We start from the raw sequence: 24,884 nt of genomic DNA, 5'->3' as shown, positions 1-24,884 counted from the left end.
TCCAATTTAATACTTGTAATGTGTTCGTTAAATGTTGTCAGGCAGTCCTGTATTACATAATACACAAAGAAATGAAAACTCCAAAAAGCTGTTTCTCATGGAAACCAGAGGATGAATTACAGGTACGCTATTTTCAAGACAATTATTCAAACGCCCGTTTAAACACGCTATAATCCACACATTAAACTGCACGTTTAATTAAATGAAAATCGTTTTCCAGCCTAGGCTCACATGCACTGGGAGCTACCACCGAGCACCTAGTGCAGCACAGAGGTGCACATATATTATATATAGATAGATATGTGTGTCGGGGCTCGGTGGGACGAGGAGCAGGCCTCCGCGGCCACGGCAAGCCCCAGCAGCCCCGCCGGGGCCCCGGGGCTCTCCGCCCGCCCCGTCCCGTCCCGTCCCGCCCGGTCCCTGCCCCGCCCTCGGGCAGTGCGACGTGTCACAGCCACGACGGAGCCCGGCCGCCGCCTCCCCCCCGCTCCTCGACGCCCCGTCCTTCCACCGCCCTCACCTTGTTGGTGGGGATGGAGCGGAGCCGCTTGAAGATGGCGGCGATGTCCTGCTTGCTGGGCTCGCACATGACGGCGGCCGAGGCGGGAGGGCCGCCACAGAGGAACCGCCGTCACTGCCGCCCGCTCCGCCGCCTGCCGCCCCGCCCCGCCCCGCCGCGCAGGGCGGGACCGGGGGAACCGCCTGCCTGCGGCCGCAGGCGTGGCAAGAGGAGGCGGCGGTTGCCGTGGGCAGAGGGGCCGGGCTCCCCGAGATGGCGGACGGGGGGGCGCGGGGTAGCGCCTGAGGGGCTTCAGCGCCTCGGGGCGAAAAATAAAAGTGGATTGACAACAGCTGTGCTGGTGCCTGGTTTGGCAAAAAGTGACGTGGAGCAGGTGATAACGTGCCTACTTAGATAACATGCTTTATCCAAGGAGTAGGTTTCAAGCACTCTAAACATTTCTTGTGAAACCATCGTTCCCTCTCAGCATTAGCACTGAAGTACATGACCAGGGACAAGGGGGCTTGTGGCAGAGCTTGGCCCCTTAGCAATCTACTCGTCAGAGAGCACCAGGGTCTCAAGGTGTTACACCCCCATCTCCCCAACTCTTTTGAGGTATAATTGGCCATGTAGGGAACAACCAGAGTTAGCACAAATTTTCTATAATTCTTACATTTTCTTTCACCTTGGAGGGTGCTCTGGAGAGTGGCTGCTCTAGCATTCTGCTAACAGCACCATAGATTAGCTAGGGCCCAAAATAGCCATGTTCAAGGCCTTCCATGACAATCTAACTTCAGTACCTCATTTCACTCTCTTCCATAGCAGCTAACCACCCCCCATTCTTACCTGTCAATGAGGAAATAGGTAATGGGTTTCACCACCCTGGACATCAGGGTTGTGGCCGTGCTGCACAAGACATCCACACAATGCATGTTGCTGTAAGCCACCAGCAGTCTTGGGGTAGGCATAGGTTTGGGGAATCGCTGCTGGAAGACCCGCTGCCTGCTGTCCCCTGCACCAGGCCCTCAGCACTGCGAATCAGAGGCACCAATAGTGCCTTTGCTGATCAGTACAAGTCAGTTGCTTGTTATCTTGACAGGCAGCTGAACACAAAAACATTTCACTAATTTTTGAGGTATTGACAATTCCTGCAGCAGGCCAGCAGCCTCCACTCCAAATCAACTTTGTTCAGTCTGATGCTATGTCAGATAGTGGGATTGATTATATTACAGGATAGCAGTCCAAAAATCCATCTTTATGCATATAGCCAAATAACACTGGGACTAGGCTTAAAATATCTGAGCCTGTATAGGCATAATTCCATACCAGCAAACACAATCAGACCCCTTGGCAGACACCTGGGATCAGGAATGCCTAACAAGAGATATGTCTTTGCTCTGCAAGTGAAGTTCACATTTCAGGAGTCATAAAAGCCGTACAGCACACTCCTCTCCAGAGATGCTTACCAAATCCCATCTGACTGCATGAGGACTGCCATCCTACAGCCACTGGCCTCAAAGGGAGAGTTGCCAAGAAGTTTCCACAAAGGAGAAAGAGTCCATTACTTCAGCTTTATCTGTACTACACTTTAGCTTTATAAGTACTATTAGAAAAAAAAAAAAAAAAGCAGGGGAGGTATGATCTTGCCATTATCAAGAACAATTAACATCAGAAAAACAAGGCAATCCTGAAGGTTGATCTGTCTGGCACAATCCCAGAAAAGGATGATCTTATTGTCCTGTACTCTCCTTAGCTGCACTACTGCCCCATCCCATCCCCCCCATCACCCCCTCCACCTCCCAAGCAAAAGCACACAAAGGCTAGCTCTTGCCACTACAGCAGCCCTGGTAAATCAACATGCAACTTGGGAAGCGCAAATAACACTGTAGGATTCTGGTTCTTTCACTGGCCTCCTATTTCAGGAAATGGCACGTCTTCGCCCTTGAGTCAGGATGTAAAAACTAACTCTGCTAGTTATTCAGAGCCACTTTGAACAGAGAACACACAAATCTCTATCCATTAAGTAAAAATGTACCTGTCCTTGACAGTGTTCAGAAAGGCTCTACGCTGTTTGTGTCTCACACTGTGCCTCTATCCTAAGGCCACACTTTGCAATTCAGCTACATGGATGTGCAGGCTAGACAGACTCCTGTTGCAAACTGCAAGCTCAGCTGATTGCTAGGAGATGAGCTGTAGACTAAATGCATGAAAAACATTTAACACACGCTTAAGAACCTGGGGGAGGTAAGCACATCCTGGAAGCAGTCCTAAGAGCAGCCTCAAGGTTGAGGGAGAAAGGAGATAATACCATGAATGGAGGTAACAGTAAAAGGAAGGGCTGAGCGAGAGAAAAGGCAGTGCTCGTAATTCACTGGCTGCTCTTGCATGTTGAGTGAATTAAAAATAATAATAATAAAAAAAAAAAAACTACTTTTCAAGGGTGCCTGTAGATTGGGCACTGAGTGTCCTCTACTTTGGTAAGCAGGTCCTTAACCAGAACCAGCAGTAGAGCAGCACTGTGAGCAATCTTGCCCCCATCAGACACTGCTCACATCCTTTGAAAAATTTGGTCACACAGCGCAAAATTTGTCACTGCTCACATACATTGTGCATAATGGTAACATGCTGCTTCATGCCATCTACAGCTCTTGAAGTTTTATGCTACCATCTCTCCTGCAAATATCCTCAAACATACGACATAGTCCCATACACATATCTTTCCACTACATGCAATCCATCCAGAAAAATCTCCTCTCTGCAGTAGAGAGAGCAAGCATCCAAATGCCTACTTCCACAATATGGAAATGAAGCTTAGGAATGTTGAACTACGTTAAAAACCAGTTGAAACCACTTTAGCATATCAGTAACATACTTTTATTTATTACTAATGCATTGTTTGTACTGATAACATTAAGAAACATAATCAGTTCATCACACAAGCAAGGTTTCTTGAGAGAAGTCCTTCTCAACTGCATTGCCCAGTACAAAACCAAAAAGTTACAATACTGGAACTTACAGACAACCCTGCTGCATAGTCAATATTCACTGTTGCTTAAACGTGTTTGTATTAGCAATGAAAGAGACTTGCAAAGTTGCATGTAGAAGCAGCATCCCACTGCAAAACCCACCTACGTTTTCCATGTGATAGCATTTAATCTATTGCAGTGCAATCAATTTTGTGTGCTCTGCTTAGGATTTCTAGAAATATCTATATCACAATACACAATTACTTTACAATTAACATGGTTGCTGGTTGCTCACCTTGTGGGGTTAAAGACTTCACGAGTCATGCAGAAAGATGACCTAGCTAAGGTAACAGATGACTTGGATTTTCAAAAAATTCTTGCTAGTAAAAAAGATTGAATAAACTGCCATGAAATAAGGAAATGATCTTTTAATAAAATAGTTACTGACAACCAAAATAAACAGTGGGGGTTTACCAGTGTGTCCTCCAAAGGGATTCCGGCTTGGACATGTAGATTTGAATATTCATCTGTGAAAAAGGTGAACAGAAAGGTGGTAGTTGATTGATATTGAACTACTTACATTTACAGAAGTGAAAAACAGCAAAAAGACCTTGTACATTACTAACTAGATAATAAAGCAGCAAGTAAGTTTCAAAGTCTAATGCAAAATAAAAATACAGTCTGCACTTCTCTAATGGGGTCATAATTAGCTACTACTACTAGAAGCATTACTGATCTTCTTTGTTGAACAAATTACAAGACCTCTTTTCTGTTCTGCATCATCTACATCTGAATGAACAATAATTTGGTGTTCAGTTGTTGCCAATGCAGTAAACTGAGTGTTCAAAATGAGGAGGAAATAATTTAGTTTCATAGACCAAAGATACAGATAGTTGACAGCTGAAAGAAGCATCACTATGTATTGTTCTGTTTCTACACGCTTCCCAAGGCACCCGCTACATGCCACTGGCACCAACCTCATCTAAACTTCTACAGTCAGCCTTCTCTACAGATAGGAGGTTACACCTTCTGTAATGTAGACAGGTGCTCAGTAAAACTTCAGGTGTACATAGGTGCTATTTCATGAATGGAAGGTTCAAGAACCCTCTAAAGTACTTCTGAAACTTTTTGTTAGAGGATTAATGTCATATCACACAGGAATCTGAACTTCTAACAGGAGAAAGGAGGTAAAGCAGGCTGAAAAATCACACACGTATCAGCAAATAAACTGCTAGATGTCAAACACAAACACAAATGAAGGTATTATCTTTCCTAGGCTCTGAAATTGCTCATCTCATTTTAGTTTAAACAAAATTAAGAAGTAAAACTATTCCTGTTAATCTAGGATATTTTATATTCTCACATTTCAGGAGCAGGATCTGCAGCTTTCTATGAACTGACCACTAGGTATGCTTTCCTAGGTATGCTTTCATCCACAGTTAGCAAGCTCTCTGATATTCTGAGGTGAACGAATAACTTTCTGCCAAACCAGAAAGGTTGGAAAAAGCTGGAAAGGGGTTTAAAAAAAATGATTATGTAACCTTAGAGTTAATTTTAAAAAAATAACAGACAACTCTAGGAGAACAGGAGGTATTGCTGCTGGGCATCCACCCTTCAGCATACCATTCTCTCCCTTTTCTCCTTTGTTTTACAATAATCTATAGCTATTTTAAAATGACCCAGATTGTCAGATTAGGTCAAAGCTATCTCACCTATCTACAGTGGTTTCCCATTATAAGACTCAGCATTTTTACCTATCTCCAATTGTGAAGACTGCTTTAATTCTTAGCTTTTCAAATGCTATGAACAAAGACATAATTGGAAGAAATATTACAACAAAAATTATCAGCTCTGCCACGGCCAAAAACAGTTTTAGTACAACAGACCAACTCTACAGACATCTCAACAAGAGATAATAGCAATGGATTGGTTTGTTCAACTGACAAGGTAAGGGTGACAACATGATTACACAGATTATAGCTCTGCTTTTAGAATCTTGCATATATATACAGATTTTTATCTTGTATTTTTATATTGTAGCTTACATGTAAATTAAGAGGCAAGTTGCAGACAGAAGAGCTCATAATTTTGGTGTCAAGCTTTAAAAGCTTCAGAAATAACAAATTAAGAGGAATTTTAATATTGCTTTGGACTATGCATAAGGAGCTGCTTATCTCTACACCTTCACTAATAACATACCCTCCTATTTTTTATTTTATTTTTTAAATAAGACTCTCTTGCTATGCCTTCTTAACTACATAAATTAGGGGAATGAAGCACATGTTCTGTGAAGAGAGGTTGAGGAAACAGGACTTGTTCAGCCTAGAGAAGAGATGACTCTGGGGCTCCTAACAGCAGCTTTCCTCCACCTACTTGGAGGCTACGAAGACAGAGACAGGCACCATTCAAGCACAGAAGAACAAGAAACAATGGTCACATTGCAATAGGACAGGTTCTAACTGCAGAGAAAGTTGTGTGTGTGTGTAGACAATACAATAACGATAATTAAGCACTGTAACAGTTTGAACAGTGAATTTAAGGAATCAGTCCCTGTAAGTTTTCCAGACCAGCTCAAAGGCCTGAATGCAACCTGGTCTGAATGCAAAGTTGACTGTGCTTTAAATTAGACATTGGACTAGGGACCTCCTGTGGTCCCTTCCTCTTCAATTCAATGGTTACTTCACTAAATCTGACAACCAGCAGTAGTATTTTATTTAGAGTAAAACATACAGTATTGATGTGAGAGAATAAATAAAACTTCTGGCTAGCCATTACAAGAATGACTATATTACAAGAACCACTACCAGTCAGCAAAAAACCCACAGAGAATGCAGAAAAGATTCACATTTTTTTAAAAAAGCTCAGCTGCTCACCCAAGCTACATCAGACTTAACTATACCAGGGAAAGTACCCTCACAGTAGATTTCACATAACCACAAAAGACATGAATCTCCCCTTCTTGCATAAGCATTTCGCTGCAGTGTCTTCTTGCAAAGAGCCCCTGTGCACTGCACCTCCTCTTGTTAACAGCACAACGCTACTAACTGCATACTCCTCTTTATGACTTTTAGACAACGCACATTTTGTCATCTTGAACTGCAATGAAATGCATTATTTACTTCGTAAGAGTATTTTCACATACTATGAAAGATTAAGAAGAATGCATTCTGTGTATTTAAGAGATTAACAGCTTTTATTGTTTTCTAAAATATATTAAAATACGGAGACCCAACACAATAATTCCTGACAAATTCAGTAACCATCTTGTTGATGAACAGTTATGTTTGTAAGTTTTCCTTGACAGACACATACATACATTCTAAGCTTGCACATTTTGATTAATTGAAAACGTTGACTAAATATACCTATGAGCTCAAAATGCAAAGTTCAGAACTACCAGTGTTTTAGTTACCTCAAAATAGATTTGTTAGTTTAATTCAGTGTAGCTTCCTAAAGTAGCATATCTACTCACCTGATAATTGATTTTTTTAAACACAAATCTGCTGTAATTTACAACCCAGTTTTAAATGTCAAAAATGCCATACTATTTGACAAGATTACAGATGACAAAGTTGTAACTGCAATCAAATGTATTTTTTTTACAGTGTTCTGCTACAATAATCCATGTAAGGACTAATGCTAGTTTATATTTTGACCCACAAATTTATCCACAAATACAGATTTTGAGTATGTTAGTGTATTTATTGTGCTTCCAAAAATCTAAATCACCAAATACTTTATCTATAGTATAGTACTGAACGTGGCAGGAAAGCAGATTTAAATATACCTATAATTTAAATTCATAAAACAGTCTAAATCTTATCCACATCGAAAGGCTTGATAACTCATAGACATGCTCTTTATATTTTGGAATATCAAATTATATATACATATACACAAAAGATAGCCTCTTAATAAAAGCATTATAGTCTATTTTATAATCTTTGTTCAAAAAAACTAGTCTTCACAGATTTAACATTTCAAATTACCCAAAAATCATTAGCAGTTAAAAGGATTTTTTTTTTTCTTTTTCCCTGCAAACGTGCTGGAAATAGCAAGCATTCTGGGGCTTATGTATGATTTATTTTTTCGTTTACAGAGTGCTATTTAAAAATCTAGATGGAAAACTCACTTAAGTGTCAAACCACGTAAACAACATTCATAACTGAATCCCAACCCATGATACCTGCTACAAATAGCCTTCTGTAACAGATAATTATTAAATACAATATTTGTGTTACAGCTTCAAGCCATGTTGACAAAGATTACTACAACATGGAAAGAATTTTCATTCAGTCAACTGTGACTAAATCTATGTCATAATTTAAGTATTATTTGATCAAGCATATAAAAAGGTGCTTCACTACATAGCATTTAAATAAAAAAAAATACTGCATCTTTCAGATATTGCTAAAAACAAATAGAAAATTAACTATAATAACCTTAAAAATTCAAGTTGCAAATTAGTGAAGGTCACTTAAAATAACAGATTAAACAAAAGTCAGCATAAGCCACATACCTCAGGTAGGATGAGGCACAAGCATAGAAAATGCAAAAAAGTTTAAGACTCACAATAACAGACCATGTGGGAAGAGAAAGCTCAAGTACTATTTTTCCTATCACTATTTTTCTACCGAACCCCTTTCCAATGCATTGTGCACAAGTTCTGAAAACATCATCAAAATAGTTCTAACTTTTGTCTTTAAATTGCTATGATTTCAATATCAAGCTGTCTCTCCTTTCCATTAAAATATATATACTCTACACATCATTCAGCTTCCTCTCACTTTAAATATATTCCATACAGGCCTTCAGAGCTTTTGTAATACTTCTATATTAACTTTATCCTTTGTCACTGGATTGGTTCTACATAGTTCGCTGGGTATAAACCAACTTGTCCATTATCCAGACGTCCTTTGCACCAACCCTGTTCATCTTCATTCTCCATTTTAGTTAATTCATCCCCTGCAAAAAGAAGGAACACTTAGCAAATCTGTAACCTTCTAAATAACACCAATAGAAAGATAAAATGACAATTATCTAAAGTGTCCACTTTTCTTCTCCTGCTCACCTAAGGTACCAGCAGAAAACCTCTCTTCTCTGTTCTTCATGCTTTTGATACTAATACCACTCACAGATTTATATATAGGATGAAAAGCCCCCAGTTTAAAGAAAATAGGGGGAAGGGAGCTACTTTAAAACTGAAACATTACACTAATACAATTTCAAGAATAACATTTTAAACACAATAAAAGAATGCAACTTTTTTCAACTTATATATGGTATTATTTCACTACAAGGTCGAAGGCTCCCTTATATCTAAAGGTGTGAACAGTCAAAGATAGTAGTGGAGAGTAAAATTACCTCTAAGCAAAAAGAATAATCTTACACTGATGACTCAAAACAAAATGCCAGCACAAGTGAAATGTTTCTGTCAACATATACTAGTGTAAGAGCTGGTAGAACATACAGAGCAAGATGTTACAAAATTAAGAAGTGGCAGTAAAATTATCTTAAACTGTAATTGAAGCTTATCAGTACACCACCACTACTAGCCTGTGATGCTGGAAGATTTAAAAGAAACAAATATTAGTGTAGAACTTCTTTTGCTGCTCTAGCTTTATATTGTTGGAAGATGATGTAGAGTTCTAGCTCAAAAAAAAGGTAAATCAATTTGATTCCTAACTTAAACAGCAAAAGCTAACACTGATTATTCATCCAGATATTTATGAACTATAAATGTAACCTCTTTTGGACCACCATGCATGCCTCTAATCATCTACATTCTCACTTAGGAAATACTTAGATATTATAATGCCTGTAGACTCCAAGATCCTATCTATAAACAAATGAAGGTCCACCATGCAAAAAAAAAAGTCACACCACTTAAGAATTATTTCCCCACATGCAACTTACTTGCATCTAATTATTTCTCTGCATACAACAGATTTGTGTTTCATCTTAGTAAGCAAAAGGAAACATATGCTGATGTTAACCAGTCCCTAATGGCTATAAATACATAAATACAGAAGTCTTAGTATTATTTTGAACAAAAACTAGCCTAAGGAATATATATATATTATTTTGTTGTTGTTAGAAGTGGACGAACTTCATATATCTTCTATAGTTGCCCTGTTAGTTATAAAAGGTTAAAGCTTCATCTCCTCTAGTTTGCAGATCTACCAGATAACAAATAAAAGAATGCTATGAATAAGTATTTAGCATTGTAGACTGTACTGTAGTTGGCTTATGGAGATGTTTTACTTTTTTTTTTCCACTATTTCTAGCCATGCAGAATGAGAGAGTGTACAATTCCAAACTTCCTTGCCACTTCTATTAAGTGTTTTTAAAGTGAAAACAACACCTAACCAAATCCATGCTACATTGACAGTAAACATCCATGCAATTGCACTTGTATTGGGATAACAATTTGCACTTGTACAGCTAGGACTTGGAAACTTAGTGAAGTTGGAGGTCTGTTGAAACATTGCCACTTTTGACAATTGCCTGCACAACAGTTATAACAAAGTCTTTACAACTACAATAAAAATAGTATGTACGCTATCATGTTTTGATAACATTGCATGGTTTATATTTGCTGTAGCTATTTATTCTCAATCATAGCGGAGAGCTAAACATAGAGTAGACAGTTATGTCCCATGTAGTTATGCAATTGTAAAGGCTCTCAAATTATGGATACTTATTTCTGCTCTTTGGAAACCTACCACAGCTGTTTGCCAAGGAAAAAAAAATGAGTCAAGTAATCCACTAATAAAAAGGTTACTTTCAAATCTTGAAAAAAAATACATTTGAAGGATGCCAGAGTGCATATATGCGATAGCATGTGCCTAGAAGTGATTGTAAAGGCTTTGTAGACAAATTTCTTGAATACTCAACAAAATCCGATTGGAAAATATCCACATACATTTAAATAGATCTGCAAAATGAATTAATTCTCTGCTGACAGCTGCTGAGGAGTCTCGGCATAGTCCACACAGGAACATAGGAATAGATTACATTTTAAAGTGGCTTCTGCCTGACCTGACCGTTTTTTTTTGTTGTTGTTGTTGTTTTTTTTTTTACTTAGTTGTACTGGGTTTGGCTGGAATGTGAACTTTCCCTGCAGCAGCCCATACAGTGCTGCGCTCCGCACTTGTAGCTAGAGCAACAGTGGTATCACACTAGTGTTGTGTCTGCTGCTGAGCAGTGCTGGCACAGCATCAGGACTTTCTCTAACCCTCCTAGGGGGTGGGCAAAAAAGTGAGAAAGAAACATCACCAGGGCAGCTGACCTAAACCAACCAAAGGGATATTCCATACTATATGATGTCACACACAGCAATAAAAGGTGGAAAAAGGAAGAAGAGGGAAGGGGTGGGCTCTCGTTGTGAAAACGTCTGTCCTCCTCCTGAACACTGGCTATGTGCATTGAGGCTCTGCTTCAAGGATGTGGTCAAGCATCGCTCACTTGTGGGAAGTAGAGAGTAATTTCTTTCCTCTGCATTTCCACATAGCCTTTACTTGTTTTGTTATTCCCTTTCCCCCTCCCTCTTCCCCTTTCCCTTTCTTCCCTTTAGTTGAATTGTTTAATTAATAATATTTCCTTATTTTTTTTAATTAAATTATCCTTATCTCAGCCTGTGAGTTGTTCTTTCCTTTACTTCTTCCCCTCCTCATCTGAGAAGGGGGAGTGAGAGAGCGGTTGTGGTGTTCAGCTGCCTACCACAGTAAAGCCACCAAATTAGTTTATTGTACGTTCAGTGTCTACATAGGCACACTAATACTTGTGTGTAAGAACTACGTAAGTTTGCCTATAGTCATTCTGTAATTAGCTTCTGTAAGGGGACTCACAGCCTAGCATGATCCCTTTCTTCTGATTGATGTAGCCATATACTTTGGTGTTATAAAGTACTTTAATGTTCTTCCTTCAAAGGTATTAAGCTATTTTTAAGTTAAGCCTACAAACACCTCTTACAGTTCACACATGCTGTACTTTATTTGTATAGACTGCCCCCACTGAGAACCACATGGTTTAAGTAGTTTAATACAAGTCATACAGCCAGTACAGAATGTCTAACTTTGTATTTAACCTTTACATCTGTGTGTACAAACATTGCCTAGTTCTGTCATGGAAAGCCTCATTACTATAATAAGCCTTTGGATTGCCAGATTGACTTTACACGCACAATACATATATTTCAAGATTAGCTTATTTCCATCCCCTGCTGAGAAAAAATGAGCAGTTGAAGTCTACAGAATGAAGAATAATTTTAGCTTCTGTGCATTCCAGAGAAAGCTCCAGATGTTTTGTTACTACTGTTCTTCTGTCACGGTAGTTAAAGTTCAGAAGTTAAAGGTCAAGTTAAAGGTCAAACCAACCCATTCCTCTTCTTTGGAAGCCCACATATTACTTGTCTATGAAAAAAGAAAAGCCTTAAGTAGAGAGTTTCACTATTAAAAGAGAAGGGAAGAGTGAAAGGACAGAGCACCACCAGGGCTCTGGGGTTTTATGGGACGATTTGTTTTTATAAAAAATCTGCATTTGTATTCAGTTTTGAGCATCACCTTTCTCCATAAGCAAAATAAAAGTTTAACAGTTCATTGACCACATCAATTGACTACATAATTGACTTGTTTACTATACTGACTTTCAGCTGCAACATCTATCTAAGACCCATTGCAGATGGTGCAGAGTAGCATAATTCTTATGAATGATGAAGGGGAAGTGGAACAAAAAAAATTCTTAGACCTTTCACCACTTGAATCCAGTTTGTCCTCTACAAGTGTGTCAGTCATTACAGGAGAAAAAAAGTAAGCAACAAGCAAAGGAGAAGAGACATGATTGATTAGATTGCCTCTCTCATTTTCACAAACCAAAGTTCTGTTTTTGTTAATTTACTCATGCAATCTTATTCTGACTTCCTGTTCAGCAAACTTTTAATGTGCAGTTCTAGGCAAGACAGAAGTACAACTGCCTGTTACGAGGTCAAAAGGTACAGATTTCACCTTCCACCACTAGAGGGTACTGCCTTCTGGCTGGACAGACTGAAAAACTTGAATTTCTTATTTCTGTGCTCAGAAAGATGCTCAGGCACTCGCTCGGCACACAATTTCTAGAAGAACTAGCCCATACAAACTAGAGGCAGCAGCATCCACGGCATGCAACCACCATAACCTTTTGCCAACTTTGTATTGTGGAAACATACTATCACTTGTGTCTCATCACACAAGACTTGTCACTTGTATGCCTCTATTCTGTTCTCTCAACTGCAGCAAGGAGGTAAAATGCAAAGAAAGAAACAGACTTTAAAGCTCAAGGGAAACAAAACGCCACCCCAAGAAAGGAGATGTATAAGTTAGTGTACTGTAACATGATGCAAGATGACAAAACTGGACAAATACAGTAGAGCTACTGTGCTTCGGTACACCAGAGGGAGTGAAAGGAAAAAAATCTGTCCATGACTAAGTTTTCAACTAAAACAAACAAAAAACACATCAGCAATGTTGGAAATTGGAGGCCAAAAAGGGCATACTTCCAGTTGATTAGATATTTTTTATTGTTTTAAGATTTGGTGCTGTGATCTTTTCTTTAAAAGAAGAACTCTGGGGCCAGCATCTGTGCACAACTAAAAGGAACAGCTGCTACTATCATCAACTAAGAAAAGATGAGATTATCAGTTCTGCAGCTCACCATTTTGTTTAACACAAAGACAGTAGGAAGGGAGTATACTAAACAGATATACCAATACCCTCCAAACAGATTAGAATTCAGTACTTCCAAATATGGGACACCAAGAAGCACTATCAGGAAGAGTGGAGGTGAGATAGGATCCTGTAAGCGGAGTTGTACATTCAGAGAGAAGTGACTTCAGAAAACAAATGCTGAAGAGAAAAACTCCTTATTTGTCCCATTTCATCTTTTGAAATGCTTTAAGCGAATGCTGCACACTTACCAGCTTTAAAGCTGAGTTCATCTTGCTCTTGGCCCTCATAGTCATAGAGTGCACGCACTCTCACTTCCATTGCGGGAGAAGTATCTTCATCAAATGGATTGGTGTCTCCATTTGCATCAGTGGAAGAGAAAGGATTGTTGGACTCTTCATCAGACCAATCTGTAGGGTAGCTTTGGTTTTTTTCATAGCTGCTAACACTAAAAACAAATTTTAAATTACTTTTTCTACCCTTGATTAGGAGATTAGAAATACCCCAAAATATCAGTTCCCCTAGTTAAGCTTAAACTTCTCTGTAAAGCCTTGTTTTGAAACTTTATTTCTATCTTATCTACCTTTACCTGACAATGCCTTAATCAGAAAAATAAGAAGTAAAGTGACATTCTTACATTTTAAAAGTTAAAAAAAGGGGGAAGAGGAAAAAAGTGAAGGACAACTTTCCCATAAACTCCAAGAACTTCTCTAACAAGAAACTTGTAGAATCCATGGGGTTATTTATTCTCGAAAGGTAAAAGCTGTTCAGATATTAGATGAGAACAATTAGGTATATAAATTGCTTTGTAGAATCTCCCATATCTCTATGGACCCCTACAGTAGCTTTTAGCATGTTGCAATCACCGATATAAAAGTTTCATTATAGAGCAACAATTTGATCATTTAAAAAGTGTTCAATGTTGAGCATGCACATGCTATTTAAGACAGTGATACAATATCCCTAGGTAGGCATACTGAAGAAACAGGCAGCTGCTGTTTGACAAAGTCCTAAACAAAAAGAAAACAATCATAAAAGCAGACTTGTTCAGCAAGAGAACACAGCAGTAAAGCTCCAGAAAGCAAAGCACTTTTATTAGAAAAAACATCAATTTCAACATTTTATAGGACTGGTAAAGGAATGAAAAAAGCAACAGAAGTTGTTAGGAACTGTCAATAACACCAGTAGTTTCAAACCAAAGATCAAGGCAACAGATGTGGCATCTGTTGGGAAAAACAAGTTAGAGTTAGTGTTGTGCTTACACAACCTCTTAAAAAGACTTCATGCACCAACTAGCATAGTGTTACAGAAACCAAAAATTGAAAACCCTGAATAGAGAAAGTGCAAGTGTGAAAACAATTTAAAAAAAATCACCAACTTTTTGATCTTACTGTCCTCCTTTTCACTGACAGTACTCCCAGTATCTTCTTCATCTTCAAAGGGATTGTAACTTGATTGTACTGACTGCACTGTGTTACTCTGGACACTAAGACTGCTAATTTGGAAAAGAAAGAGCATTATGGTGACCCTATCTGTTTAAGAGTAAACACACTGTCACTGGTATCCCACTAAGTAGTTCCTTAGCAGACCCGTTCTCCAGCCAAAAAACAAAAAGAACAAAAAAACCACCATCCATCACGTGTAATGAAAGATCCAAGAAAGTTCTGGAAGTCTCACATATGATACATTCCTCCAGAACTAGAATATCTGTTGTGGACAACAATTTCTTTTTCTTACTGCCTGCAATAAAAGGCAGTGCTATTTTTCTATCCAGTTCCATTACTTTCTGAGGAAGCTGATGTTAATAGTTATGTGTTAATGACATCCAGAACTGTGAAGCAACTACACATTTTTCACACTAAGATTTCAAAGTAAAGTGTCATTTCCAGAGATGGGAAAATAGCAACAGACTAACCCCCAGATTAACTACAAAGTTCAGTTATTCATGTAATTTGGTTTCTTATAATTCACAGCAGAAAGAGAAATATAAAATAGAGAATAATTCCCAAAATATTTTGTGAGCTGCAGAAAGCTGTTTTAAAAGTGCTCACAGGTGAGCACTTTTAGTTGTACACTGGCTTTTTGATCCTGTGTAGCTTATCTTAAACAGTCCTTTCTGTTTAGTCTTTTAGGCATGAAAACAATACCTGCTATGTTTGTTAGGCTGGGAAACTTGATCTCCTGTCTGATTAATACCAGTCAGAGTCACTCCATCAGAAGCCTTCTTCTTTTCTCTTCTACTGAGAGTGCGATTCAGATCTGCAGACCACTCCTAACAATGAATGCAAAGTGACTGAGAAACTTATTCAATTAAGTAATTATCATAATTAATTTTTCAGACTGTGTTATGGAACATACATTCATACATAGGGCTGTACAAATAGTTATAAGGATAAGTTACTTTAAATGTTTCTATAATAGTTCTCATCCATCCTAGCAATGCTAGGATACCTGTGCTACTCACAAATACCAGAGTGACCTGTACTTTCCTGCTTAGCATTCTGAACACCTTGAAAAAAAACTTAAAATATCAGACATCTGACAGACAACTGGAGAAGTCCAAGTAATTTGTCAGTGCGGCTCTTTCAAAGCGGTACCATAAGCATTTACTGTTTCAAATAATGCCAAGACATCAGGCTTTAAAAGGTAAACCTCACATTTAATTTTAAAAAGCATTACAATCCACTTCACGTCACAGGTTTCCTTCTCAAGAAGCACTCCAGGATTGACCTACGAAGGAGCTTATTTTTGAAGTCATTGCATATAAGTTCTCTCATGCCTGAAATGTGAGCAAATCCTTAAGATACTGCACTCTAGATCTAGTAAATTTATTGTCTTTAAAAGTTATCCAAAAAAAGTCAAGGCTCAAATCAACAGAACTATTGACAAAATTTGTGATGTCATTTGTTAAGCATCCTCTCCTTGATGTTCTGAAACATTCACAAGCTTCAGAAGGCAAATGGACATGCACAGTGAGATCTGAACACAACTTATACCTTTCAAGTCAAACTAGGCTGTGTACCAATATAAATCAGGCACCAGAGAACTAACTGGACACAAGTAAACATCCTACACTTAGACATGTTTCATATTCAGAAGCCTTAATAAGTTTCAAAAAAAGCATCAGGAGATATTTACAATACAAAAAATAACCTGTGAAATATTAAGAAAAAATAAAGATTTTGCGAGATGCTATTACTGGTTTATACATGTAGCATGGTCAGTCTTAAGTGATTCCTGACCAACTTTTCAAAGACACCTTATAATTTTAACCTCATGCAAATACGTATTGGATTTCTGAGTCACCACAATTTAAAGATTACTGACCTATGTATATTTGCAGTTTATAATGCAATTCATATTTGTTTGACCATGACTTTGTTTTACTTACGTCATCCTTGTAGCATGAAAGTGAAAAAGAAACACTTGATTAGAAAAATAGTAACAACAGAATTTCATGTGTTAATTACAATGTTTGTGAAAAAGCATGGTATTTCCCCACACGGAAGTTAACTGTAGTTCAGTGCTTCAGGCAAATAAATTTTGCAGTACTGGTATAAGTTTTCTTCCCCAAACCTTCAAATCTGAAGTTATTCAATGTTTAAAAGTGATATTTTCCATTATGTTAAAAAGGGAATACTTTATACACCATAACTGAGGTTTCCATTCCATTAACTTAATGCCCAGACATTATTTCAATTAAGTCCATGATTCTGGTCAGAAATCCATTCCAGTTCCAGCCTTTCAATACTCCACTAGTATGATCTGCACTGATACATTTTGATACTTGTTTCTCCTAAGTTGGGTTGCCAACTCAAAAGTTTTATTTCTTCTGAAAATGGTATTCAGAAATAAAATAACTAACTGGTGCAAGGTGGAACTTTTTTTTTTTTTTAATATAATGGTAATGAAAAAAATAATTAAAGGCTTCAAAGAAGTATTTAAACTATTTCAATAGTCTTTGCTGCCTACTTGGCCTTTAAGTGATAACAAGGGGATTCAAAATTGAAGTGTGACACTATAAAGGGGATAATCACATATACAGATGTCATAGGTACAGCAACTAAAACATGGGTTACTAATGACTTCAGCTTCCAAAAAAACCCACTGTTTTTCACCCTTTTCTCTTTAAACAGGTATTTGATACGATCATCTCCAAAAGTGAAGGCTGTGAGGACTCCAATGGAAATCAAGACAAGAAAAATTGTTAGGGCTTGTAAAAACAACAGAATTCACTGCTGTAAGTCTGAATCTAGGAGTTTCACCAGAAAGGAGTGTGGCAAAAAGCAAGTACATAAAAACAAGACATAAGTCTGGGCTTTCATTACTCTGATCTTACCTCAAACTGAGGCCAATTCATTGACATCCCTGGACCTTGATTAGCTCTAAACCACCGCAAGTCTTCAACAGCATCTGCTGCTTTGATGTTCTGTTCCAGTTCACGGTAGATATTTTTGTAACTGCAGAACAAATTTGTCTTCAGATTTAGTACACCATTTAGAAATACAACAAATCCTCTAACCATATTAAATAAAAAAAGTTCAAACTTCATAACAGTATTGAAAAAAATTACAGCAAGACATTTTAAAAGCTCTGTAGGACAGGCTATTAACTGCCTGTAAAAAAGGAACAGTCTAACAAGTAAACTTGTTGAAAGTTCACTGAAAAAATCCTTATTTGCAAGATTTAAGTATTACTACTGTTTTGTAAAGCAACTTAATTAGCTGTCAGTAAGATTTAAGCAGGAATGTATTGAAACATCGAATGTCAATCTTGAAGTTTTTTGAATTTAAAAGCTTGTCTACACAACAGTAGAAACTGTTTTTGTGCTACATTTACATTCTGTGAAACTCAGTTCTTAATTCAGTTAGAATTAAGATTCATTATAAAAATAAAAGTCTCAAACCTGAAACAGAGTTAAATGCATTTTAAAAATGCATAAGAAAGCATCTATTTTTTTAGACCTGCTAATGGCTTTTACTGTTTTAGGTAGTCTGATTTTAATTATACTATTTACTTAAAATATCAAACACTATAAAAAATGACCTTGCTGCTTTTACCCATCTTTTAGTCTAATTGTTCTTTATTAAATTGAATTATTGTAACTATAAGTTATTTATAGAATAGAAGCCACGTTACAGATACAATTTTGATCCTAAACTATGAATGTGATATATTTGCTCTACAGACCATGAGTGCATCTACAACTCCCCCTCTCCCCCCCCCCCTTTATTTATTTATTTTAAACCAAAAGGACCAATATGGTACAATATGGAACCCACACAGTATAAAGAGTTCTTAACACAAGATCTACAATGCTTAAATGCATTGCACAAAATTAGCAGTCTATCCTCAAGCTAGAGGGAATTTATGGAAATCCTTCCATGTCAAGTCACACAAAATCTAGACTTAGAATTCATTAGTGCTACATTGTCAAGGAGTCAAAATATTTCTTAAAATGTATTACCAAACTTATAAATTTCTATATTTTGACTGCTTTAACATGTATGAGGAATCTTTGACTACAGTGGAGGTTCTTTGAATGTATTTATGCAATGGAGAGGCATGCATTTTGACAAAGGGAATTAATCTGTTTGAATGACTCACTAGCCAGCAGTAAACCCAAATCAACAACTAACTGGACATCTACACTCAGAAAACAGGACAGGACTACTTTCTGGACTGTGCTCTTCAGCTTTATTAGTCTGTCTTAAATTTAAAACACAGACCTCCTTCTAGGAGTTTATTCTACAGTTTTTCTCTCTTTATTTTGCGATCTTGGTCTCTGCATATAAACAGTTATGGCTGCTTTGTCTCTAGTTTTATCCTAATAGTTCCTTCCCTTGTTTTCACCTTACTAACTTACTGTAAGAAACCACACCCAACTCTGCCAAGTACATTAAAATGAAAACCACTGCCAAACCACTTGCTCACCTTCTGTAGTTTTCCCCACCCTGCCTTTTTAAGTTAACCACTTCTCATTTATTTCTGATCTGTAATTTGTTTCAATCCAATTAAACTGAATTCAAATGATGACAATCCTAACTACCTTCTCTCAAAGGAGAAAAAGAAACTGCGTTCAACGGTAACAACTTTGAAGCAAACCAAAATGATAATAATGCTAAAATAAGTGATCTTGCCCTTACAAATTGCTAGCTATATATATTCTTGCCCCTGTATCACCCCTTCCTTTGTGCCAGCACTAACATTTGTGGGGCTGCATACCAAGTCAACTTAAAACACTGATCAAAACATCATGCAGAACGAACCAGATTCTTTCTGCCCTAGGTTACCTTGACCAGCTCATTAATTCCCATTGGATGGACTACTGTATCAGTTCTGTCACCACCAGAAGACGGAGTAGAAACGAGCAGCTAGCCAAGAGTACACTATTTTCCTTTTAAATTAAGCGCCAGCTTAGACTACACATGAAAAATTGCTGTTACAAGTGGGATGTAAATTCCACTACTGTTGCAACATTTGCTGCAAGTATTCCAGCAGCTTACCTCTCAAATGCAAGAGAACACAAAATCATTATAACTGCTGTCTTACTAACAGATAAGTATTTTTGTATCAGAGTGGCCTATAGTAGAAGACATGGTACATGGTCTGACAAAATAAACTTCTGCTACGGTACTTAAACCAGAGCTCGTGAAGTTTAGATCTCTTGGAATTCAGGAAGGAAGGTCCAGGCAGAAAATAAAGTACAAGGCATGCTTTACACATATTACAGTATAAAAAGCTGACTTCGAAATTAAGTTCAGTGATGGTTAGCCAATGGATCTTTAACACTTTTACAAGTTAAGGTAATTCCTGTACTACTTTAGACTGAGCTCTAGCATTTTAACAGTAGATGTGTTTACACTAGGAAACTCATGCTGTCTTACACTAAGAAAATCTAGTTTGTTCTCTAATACACGTTCAAGACATAACGCAACAAAACTCTCCTTTCCCAATTCTTGATCCATTTTTTTTTACGCTCTGAATCCTTTCAAATTGGCACACATTTGATTATGAAAATACATCAAGGATGAGGACTTACTAGTTACTCTAATAAAGTTAAATAAGACTAGCAAATACTAGGGATAGATGCAAGTCTGATTGTGGACAAAACAAAGAAGGTCCACGTACACTATAAGCAAGTTGAAGCAACAAAAGTAGAAACAAATCAGGTTTTAAACTTATCTACTTGATGTATGGAAAATTTTTTGCTCATTAGCGTTAATTTTAAGGTCTTATACAATTTTACCTTGCAACATTAGACAAGTCAAGATGTTTTTGAACTTCCAGTAACACTTCTCGAAAGAAACGTAAGCGTTTTTCCTCAAACTGCTGACACTGTTCAAATACCTGCTCCATGTTTTCCATATACTGAGGTGTCACACTATCTAATTCTTTAAGTGATTTTTCATACTTTTCTTTTGTCTGGGGAGGGAGGGAAAGAGGGGAAAAAATAAATTAATTAGCAATATTTTTATTACCATCCTACACGACTCAATATAGTAATGGACAAGGCCTAGACTAGAAGATCCCAAACTGCATTCTTTTTTTTATAACCACAATCTGTGTTGGATCCCAATGAGACTTATCTAACAAAATTACAAAACAGTTACAATAGATTTCTAGGCCTCCTCTCTGGCTTTTCAAAAGAAACCATGACAAATGTTAACGTAACACTAAAGATAAAAAACAAAGGAGGTACAGAGTACAACAGAGTAAGCAGTTTTTCAAGTTACAGGTCTTATTTAAAGATCTCCAAATAAATTCAGAATGTTAGCATTTCCCATTCAGCAATTTACATGGTACACTTAGAGGTATGAAGAGAATACTGTTGTATACATCCCTGTGAACATAAAATCACATACCCTGTGAGCTCTATTAAACTGAACCTCAAACTTCAGACTAATTCACAGCAACAGTCCAGAAACATGAATTAAAAAGATCCCACCCAACATAACATCAGCCTTCCAGATCACAAAGCAGCATCTCAAAGGGAAAAGTTTTTTCGAAAAAAAATCAAGAGTCACATAGGACAAAGCTTTAGGCAGAAGCCTGCTAGAGAGATAAACCAAACTGGGCAATGGAAAAGCGTTTCCATAAGTGTATTTACTTTTATTTAAATGGATTATATCAGCTTACTGTCTTCCCCCCCCCCCAAAAAATCATCCTGCAGTCAAGACCAACAACAATTTCAGATGTCACCAAGCTTCTTTACAGAAGAACTTATCAATGACACATGGAAGAAAACTCTCAAATATTGGTATAGGATCATAACTGAAAGTGTGCTGCACTGTGGTTCGCAGCACATTCAGGAGGAAAAAAAAGCTTAGATATGCACAAGCTATAGATTAAATACACCTTTAGTACATCTTGTTTGCTTCTCTCCACTTTGTCTTGTAATTTCTTAAGTTGTTCAGGATTTAGTGCTGGATCAGCTTTGCTATTCGTCTCTCTGGATATAGCCAGTTTCTCCTCTTTACAGGCTACATGGTATGCTTTCTTTGCAGCTTCCACCTAAAAAGAAGATTTCAATCTCTGCATCTGGAACAGTTTGTAAAACAATAATCATGTTGTAATGAAGAAAGTGGGAGGTTTTGTTTCAGGTTGTTTTTTTTTTTTTGTTTTGTTTTCGGGAAGCTTTTCATTTAGGCCAAGGAATGAGCACTACACAAGAATCAATAGAAGGAAACTGTAGTACTTAGCAATCAACGTTCTTTTACCATACAAGAAACGTCACTCATACAAGTTTAGAGAAGTGAAGAAATACTCAAGAAAAGCTTTACAAGAAGTCCCATATAGAACTTTTTCCTCATGCCCTTGTACTCCTGCGCTCCTCTTCTTCTACAAGCCTGTTATTTAAGAATAATATTGTTGCATGACAACGAGAAAACCCATATTTTTCCCTATCTCATTTCTTCGAGCAATTTGCAACTTCTCAACGCATGTGATCAGATATTGTTAAAATTGTAACTTACATTCCACTTTTTCCAGATTTTCACTGAAGTCACCAAGATCAAGAGAGAGAAAAAGAAAATATTTATTTTCAGAAGAGGACAGAAAACAAGAGATCTTTTTGAGAAAGGAGGGTCCAGCAGAGAGAACAGGGAGCTTACTCCCTTATAAAGATCTGAGACATTAATATATTGTAACACAGGATATCTAATACATAATCTACTGCTGTACCTCTTTCAGCTTTTTTGCCCAGGGTTTCTGAGCTTTCCTAAATCCATCTTCTGCTTCTTTGGTTTCCTTAAATCCTCCCATCATTTGCTTATGAAAGGCTTCCTTCTGCCAGTTCTTGATTTTTTCAAAGTCTTCATTCATCAGTGAACCTTTTACTTCTAGATGTAGTTCACTCACTTTTTCAGCTTCTGACATAAAAGCACACCAAGCCCTTTCTACTGTTCCATACTGTGGGCCTAAACACAACAGAAAGTGTCATTCTCAGTAACCATCACCCACATGGAACTTATATTCCCAAGAAACTACCTGGAGCTATTGACTTATATTCACTTCAAAACAGTAATTCCTGGATATTGATGTAAATCTAGAAAAGGGAATAGTTCAGACAAAATTATATTAGAATATTACAAGTTTTTACTTCAGAATAAATAATATTCATTTAGCTTGCCTGCATCTCCCTATACCACGATTCTCAATATTATACCTATTAGATCCTTTTTGAACTGCCGCCAATTTCTCAACATACTTTTTGAAGCATGGATAACCAGGAAAAGACAAACTAATTCAGAATAATTAAAATGGTATCAGATTAGCCTTCTATTAAAACAATACTTATTTCTTCCATTACTTTCTCCCAAAAACAACTTATTATGCAGACAACCTTTCAGAGTTCTCTACCATTATTTACCTAGAAACAGCTACTATAAAAACAAATCTATTTGGATATCTCAACACTGGAAGCAAGATTCATCTGCTTCAGTAAGAAATAAGCAAACTAGAAAAGGAGCAGGGTTTTTATCTTTTTGTTGTTGTTGTTTTGTTTTTAACCCAGAAAAGCTTAATCTTGGGAAGATTCATTTGAAAAGGCCTTTTGAAAAGGCTCCATTAAGAGGCTACAGATTTCTACTTTGCACTTAACAAAAGCATTCAGAAACTTTTTTCATTTAAGATTTCAGAATTCAAAATTAGAATGTATTACCTTTTTCCACAAGCTGTTTCCATCTTTTTGCCCATTCTGTAAGTTGCTGAGCATAACCCTTCTCTATCCGTGCCCGTTCATGAATACAATTCATGAGATCATTGCAAAGTCTGTGACCATCATCAATTCGTTTTACCGTGCGCTTGTAGTTTCCAACCTATAAAGAGACAAACATTTAGCAATTCCTGCTTGAAACATTTGAAAGCAAGATAAATCTCTGATTAACACACATACTGTTACCTACAAGTAAGATAATCTAACAGGAATTCATCAATTACAGCATACAGTACTTCAAATTAATTTTAAAACCTGACTGCTTTGGGTAAGATACTGAAGACAAGTTGAAAAATAATCTGCCCAGAAGATGCTAGAAGCCCCTTCAAGAGCACCACAAGTTCTCCTGAAAAAAAAAATAAAATAAAATAAAAAATGAATGCTAGCTATTCAGTGGACAGCAATATCAGCAATGCAACAATGACATTATAAAAGAAGCTACATGTTATTAGTCCTGCAATGTAATTATGGGTAGTTGTTACAATAGTTATTAAGCAATTGTTCTGCATTATTATTGCTTGGCAGCGCTTTAGATAATCAAGATACTTAAATACATTGTTTCCCTCTTCTATGCTTACTGAAGAGTATCTAATAACTTAATTTTATATTCTGCTTAATTAATTTTAAAAGATTAATAAAACTGTAGAGACATGCCAAGGAGTATCATAAAACCTTTATCAAACAGAGCTTTTGCAAACCATCCACTTCAGAAAAGATCCTTGAAGTACACAGGAGCAAATTCTAATATTCTTAAAAGAAGAAAAACTACATTAAATGCTGGAAAAATAAGTGGGGCTTTATCAGTGACTATGCCAATAGATGCAGACATACTTTAGGCCACAATTATATTGACAAGATTCCTTGTCAAAGCTGCAAAAAAAATCCCAAAGCAAATCAATCACAGGATAAAGATTCTTTTAGACACTGGCTTCCAAGCATTCATACAGGCATTTTTTGACTATAACCATTTCAATAGATCAAAGAAACTTTGGTAGCATCTAAGGAAAGTGTCAGTTGATTTGTGACATTGATTTGTCTTAATCTTGTCAAAAAGTACCCTCTTCATTTCGGGGTGTGTACGGGAGAAGGGAGCAGGAGGGGTATCAAAATCAGACAGACAACATCCAAACACATTTCATCTATTAGCAAGAATGCATGAAAAGTAACCTCTTATTTCCAGGGGAAACAGCAACTGAGAAATAAGTAGTTTCAGACTAATACCATACGCTAACAAATAATTGTATACATGTGTAATCAAAGCATTTAGAAAATTAACTACCTCAAATACTACTTTCTCTAGTATTTGTGATAGGATGGACAAATCATTCATCTGCTTAAGGTGACTCCAGATGTAGGTTCACACCCAAGCAGACTTAAAACAGGTTACACTAATTTGGCAGAACTACTGAATGCCTTATAGCAGCATTAATTTAATTTGTGTCTCGTTACATGCCCAGGGATTTATATCTCTAGCAGGAGAGATATATAAATTTTCATAAATT

At 37.2% G+C, this 24,884-nt stretch overlaps 2 protein-coding genes across 10 annotated transcripts in view; both read right to left on the bottom strand.

Annotated features, from left to right (window-relative positions):
- ARFGAP3 (ADP ribosylation factor GTPase activating protein 3) overlaps positions 1 to 680 on the bottom strand; it is a 30,261-nt gene extending 29,581 nt beyond the window's left edge. The window contains exon 1 of the mRNA XM_035310610.1: positions 521 to 680. Coding sequence (XP_035166501.1) covers positions 521 to 589 — 69 coding nt within the window. The 5' untranslated portion in view covers positions 590 to 680. The remainder of the gene's footprint in view (positions 1 to 520) is intronic.
- Positions 681 to 6,635: 5,955 nt separating this feature from the next.
- PACSIN2 (protein kinase C and casein kinase substrate in neurons 2) overlaps positions 6,636 to 24,884 on the bottom strand; it is a 58,681-nt gene continuing 40,432 nt past the window's right edge. For 4 of the 9 annotated variants that reach the window (XM_035310621.1, XM_035310646.1, XM_035310638.1 and 1 more), the window contains exons 3-12: positions 23,329 to 23,485; positions 22,350 to 22,585; positions 21,525 to 21,680; positions 20,416 to 20,591; positions 17,506 to 17,626; positions 16,558 to 16,563; positions 15,314 to 15,438; positions 14,545 to 14,661; positions 13,418 to 13,614; positions 6,636 to 8,430 (exon numbers count right to left, since the gene is read on the bottom strand). In XM_035310621.1, coding sequence (XP_035166512.1) covers positions 8,318 to 8,430; positions 13,418 to 13,614; positions 14,545 to 14,661; positions 15,314 to 15,438; positions 16,558 to 16,563; positions 17,506 to 17,626; positions 20,416 to 20,591; positions 21,525 to 21,680; positions 22,350 to 22,585; positions 23,329 to 23,485 — 1,404 coding nt within the window. In that variant the 3' untranslated portion in view covers positions 6,636 to 8,317. The remainder of the gene's footprint in view (positions 8,431 to 13,417; positions 13,615 to 14,544; positions 14,662 to 15,313; positions 15,439 to 16,557; positions 16,564 to 17,505; positions 17,627 to 20,415; positions 20,592 to 21,524; positions 21,681 to 22,349; positions 22,586 to 23,328; positions 23,486 to 24,884) is intronic. The other 5 variants (XM_035310651.1, XM_035310666.1, XM_035310674.1 and 2 more) reach the window with 5 other exon arrangements.

Source organism: Oxyura jamaicensis, chromosome 1 (genome assembly GCF_011077185.1).
Source record: "Oxyura jamaicensis isolate SHBP4307 breed ruddy duck chromosome 1, BPBGC_Ojam_1.0, whole genome shotgun sequence".
NCBI lineage: Eukaryota > Metazoa > Chordata > Aves > Anseriformes > Anatidae > Oxyura > Oxyura jamaicensis.
This window is presented reverse-complemented; position numbering and strand designations above follow the sequence as displayed.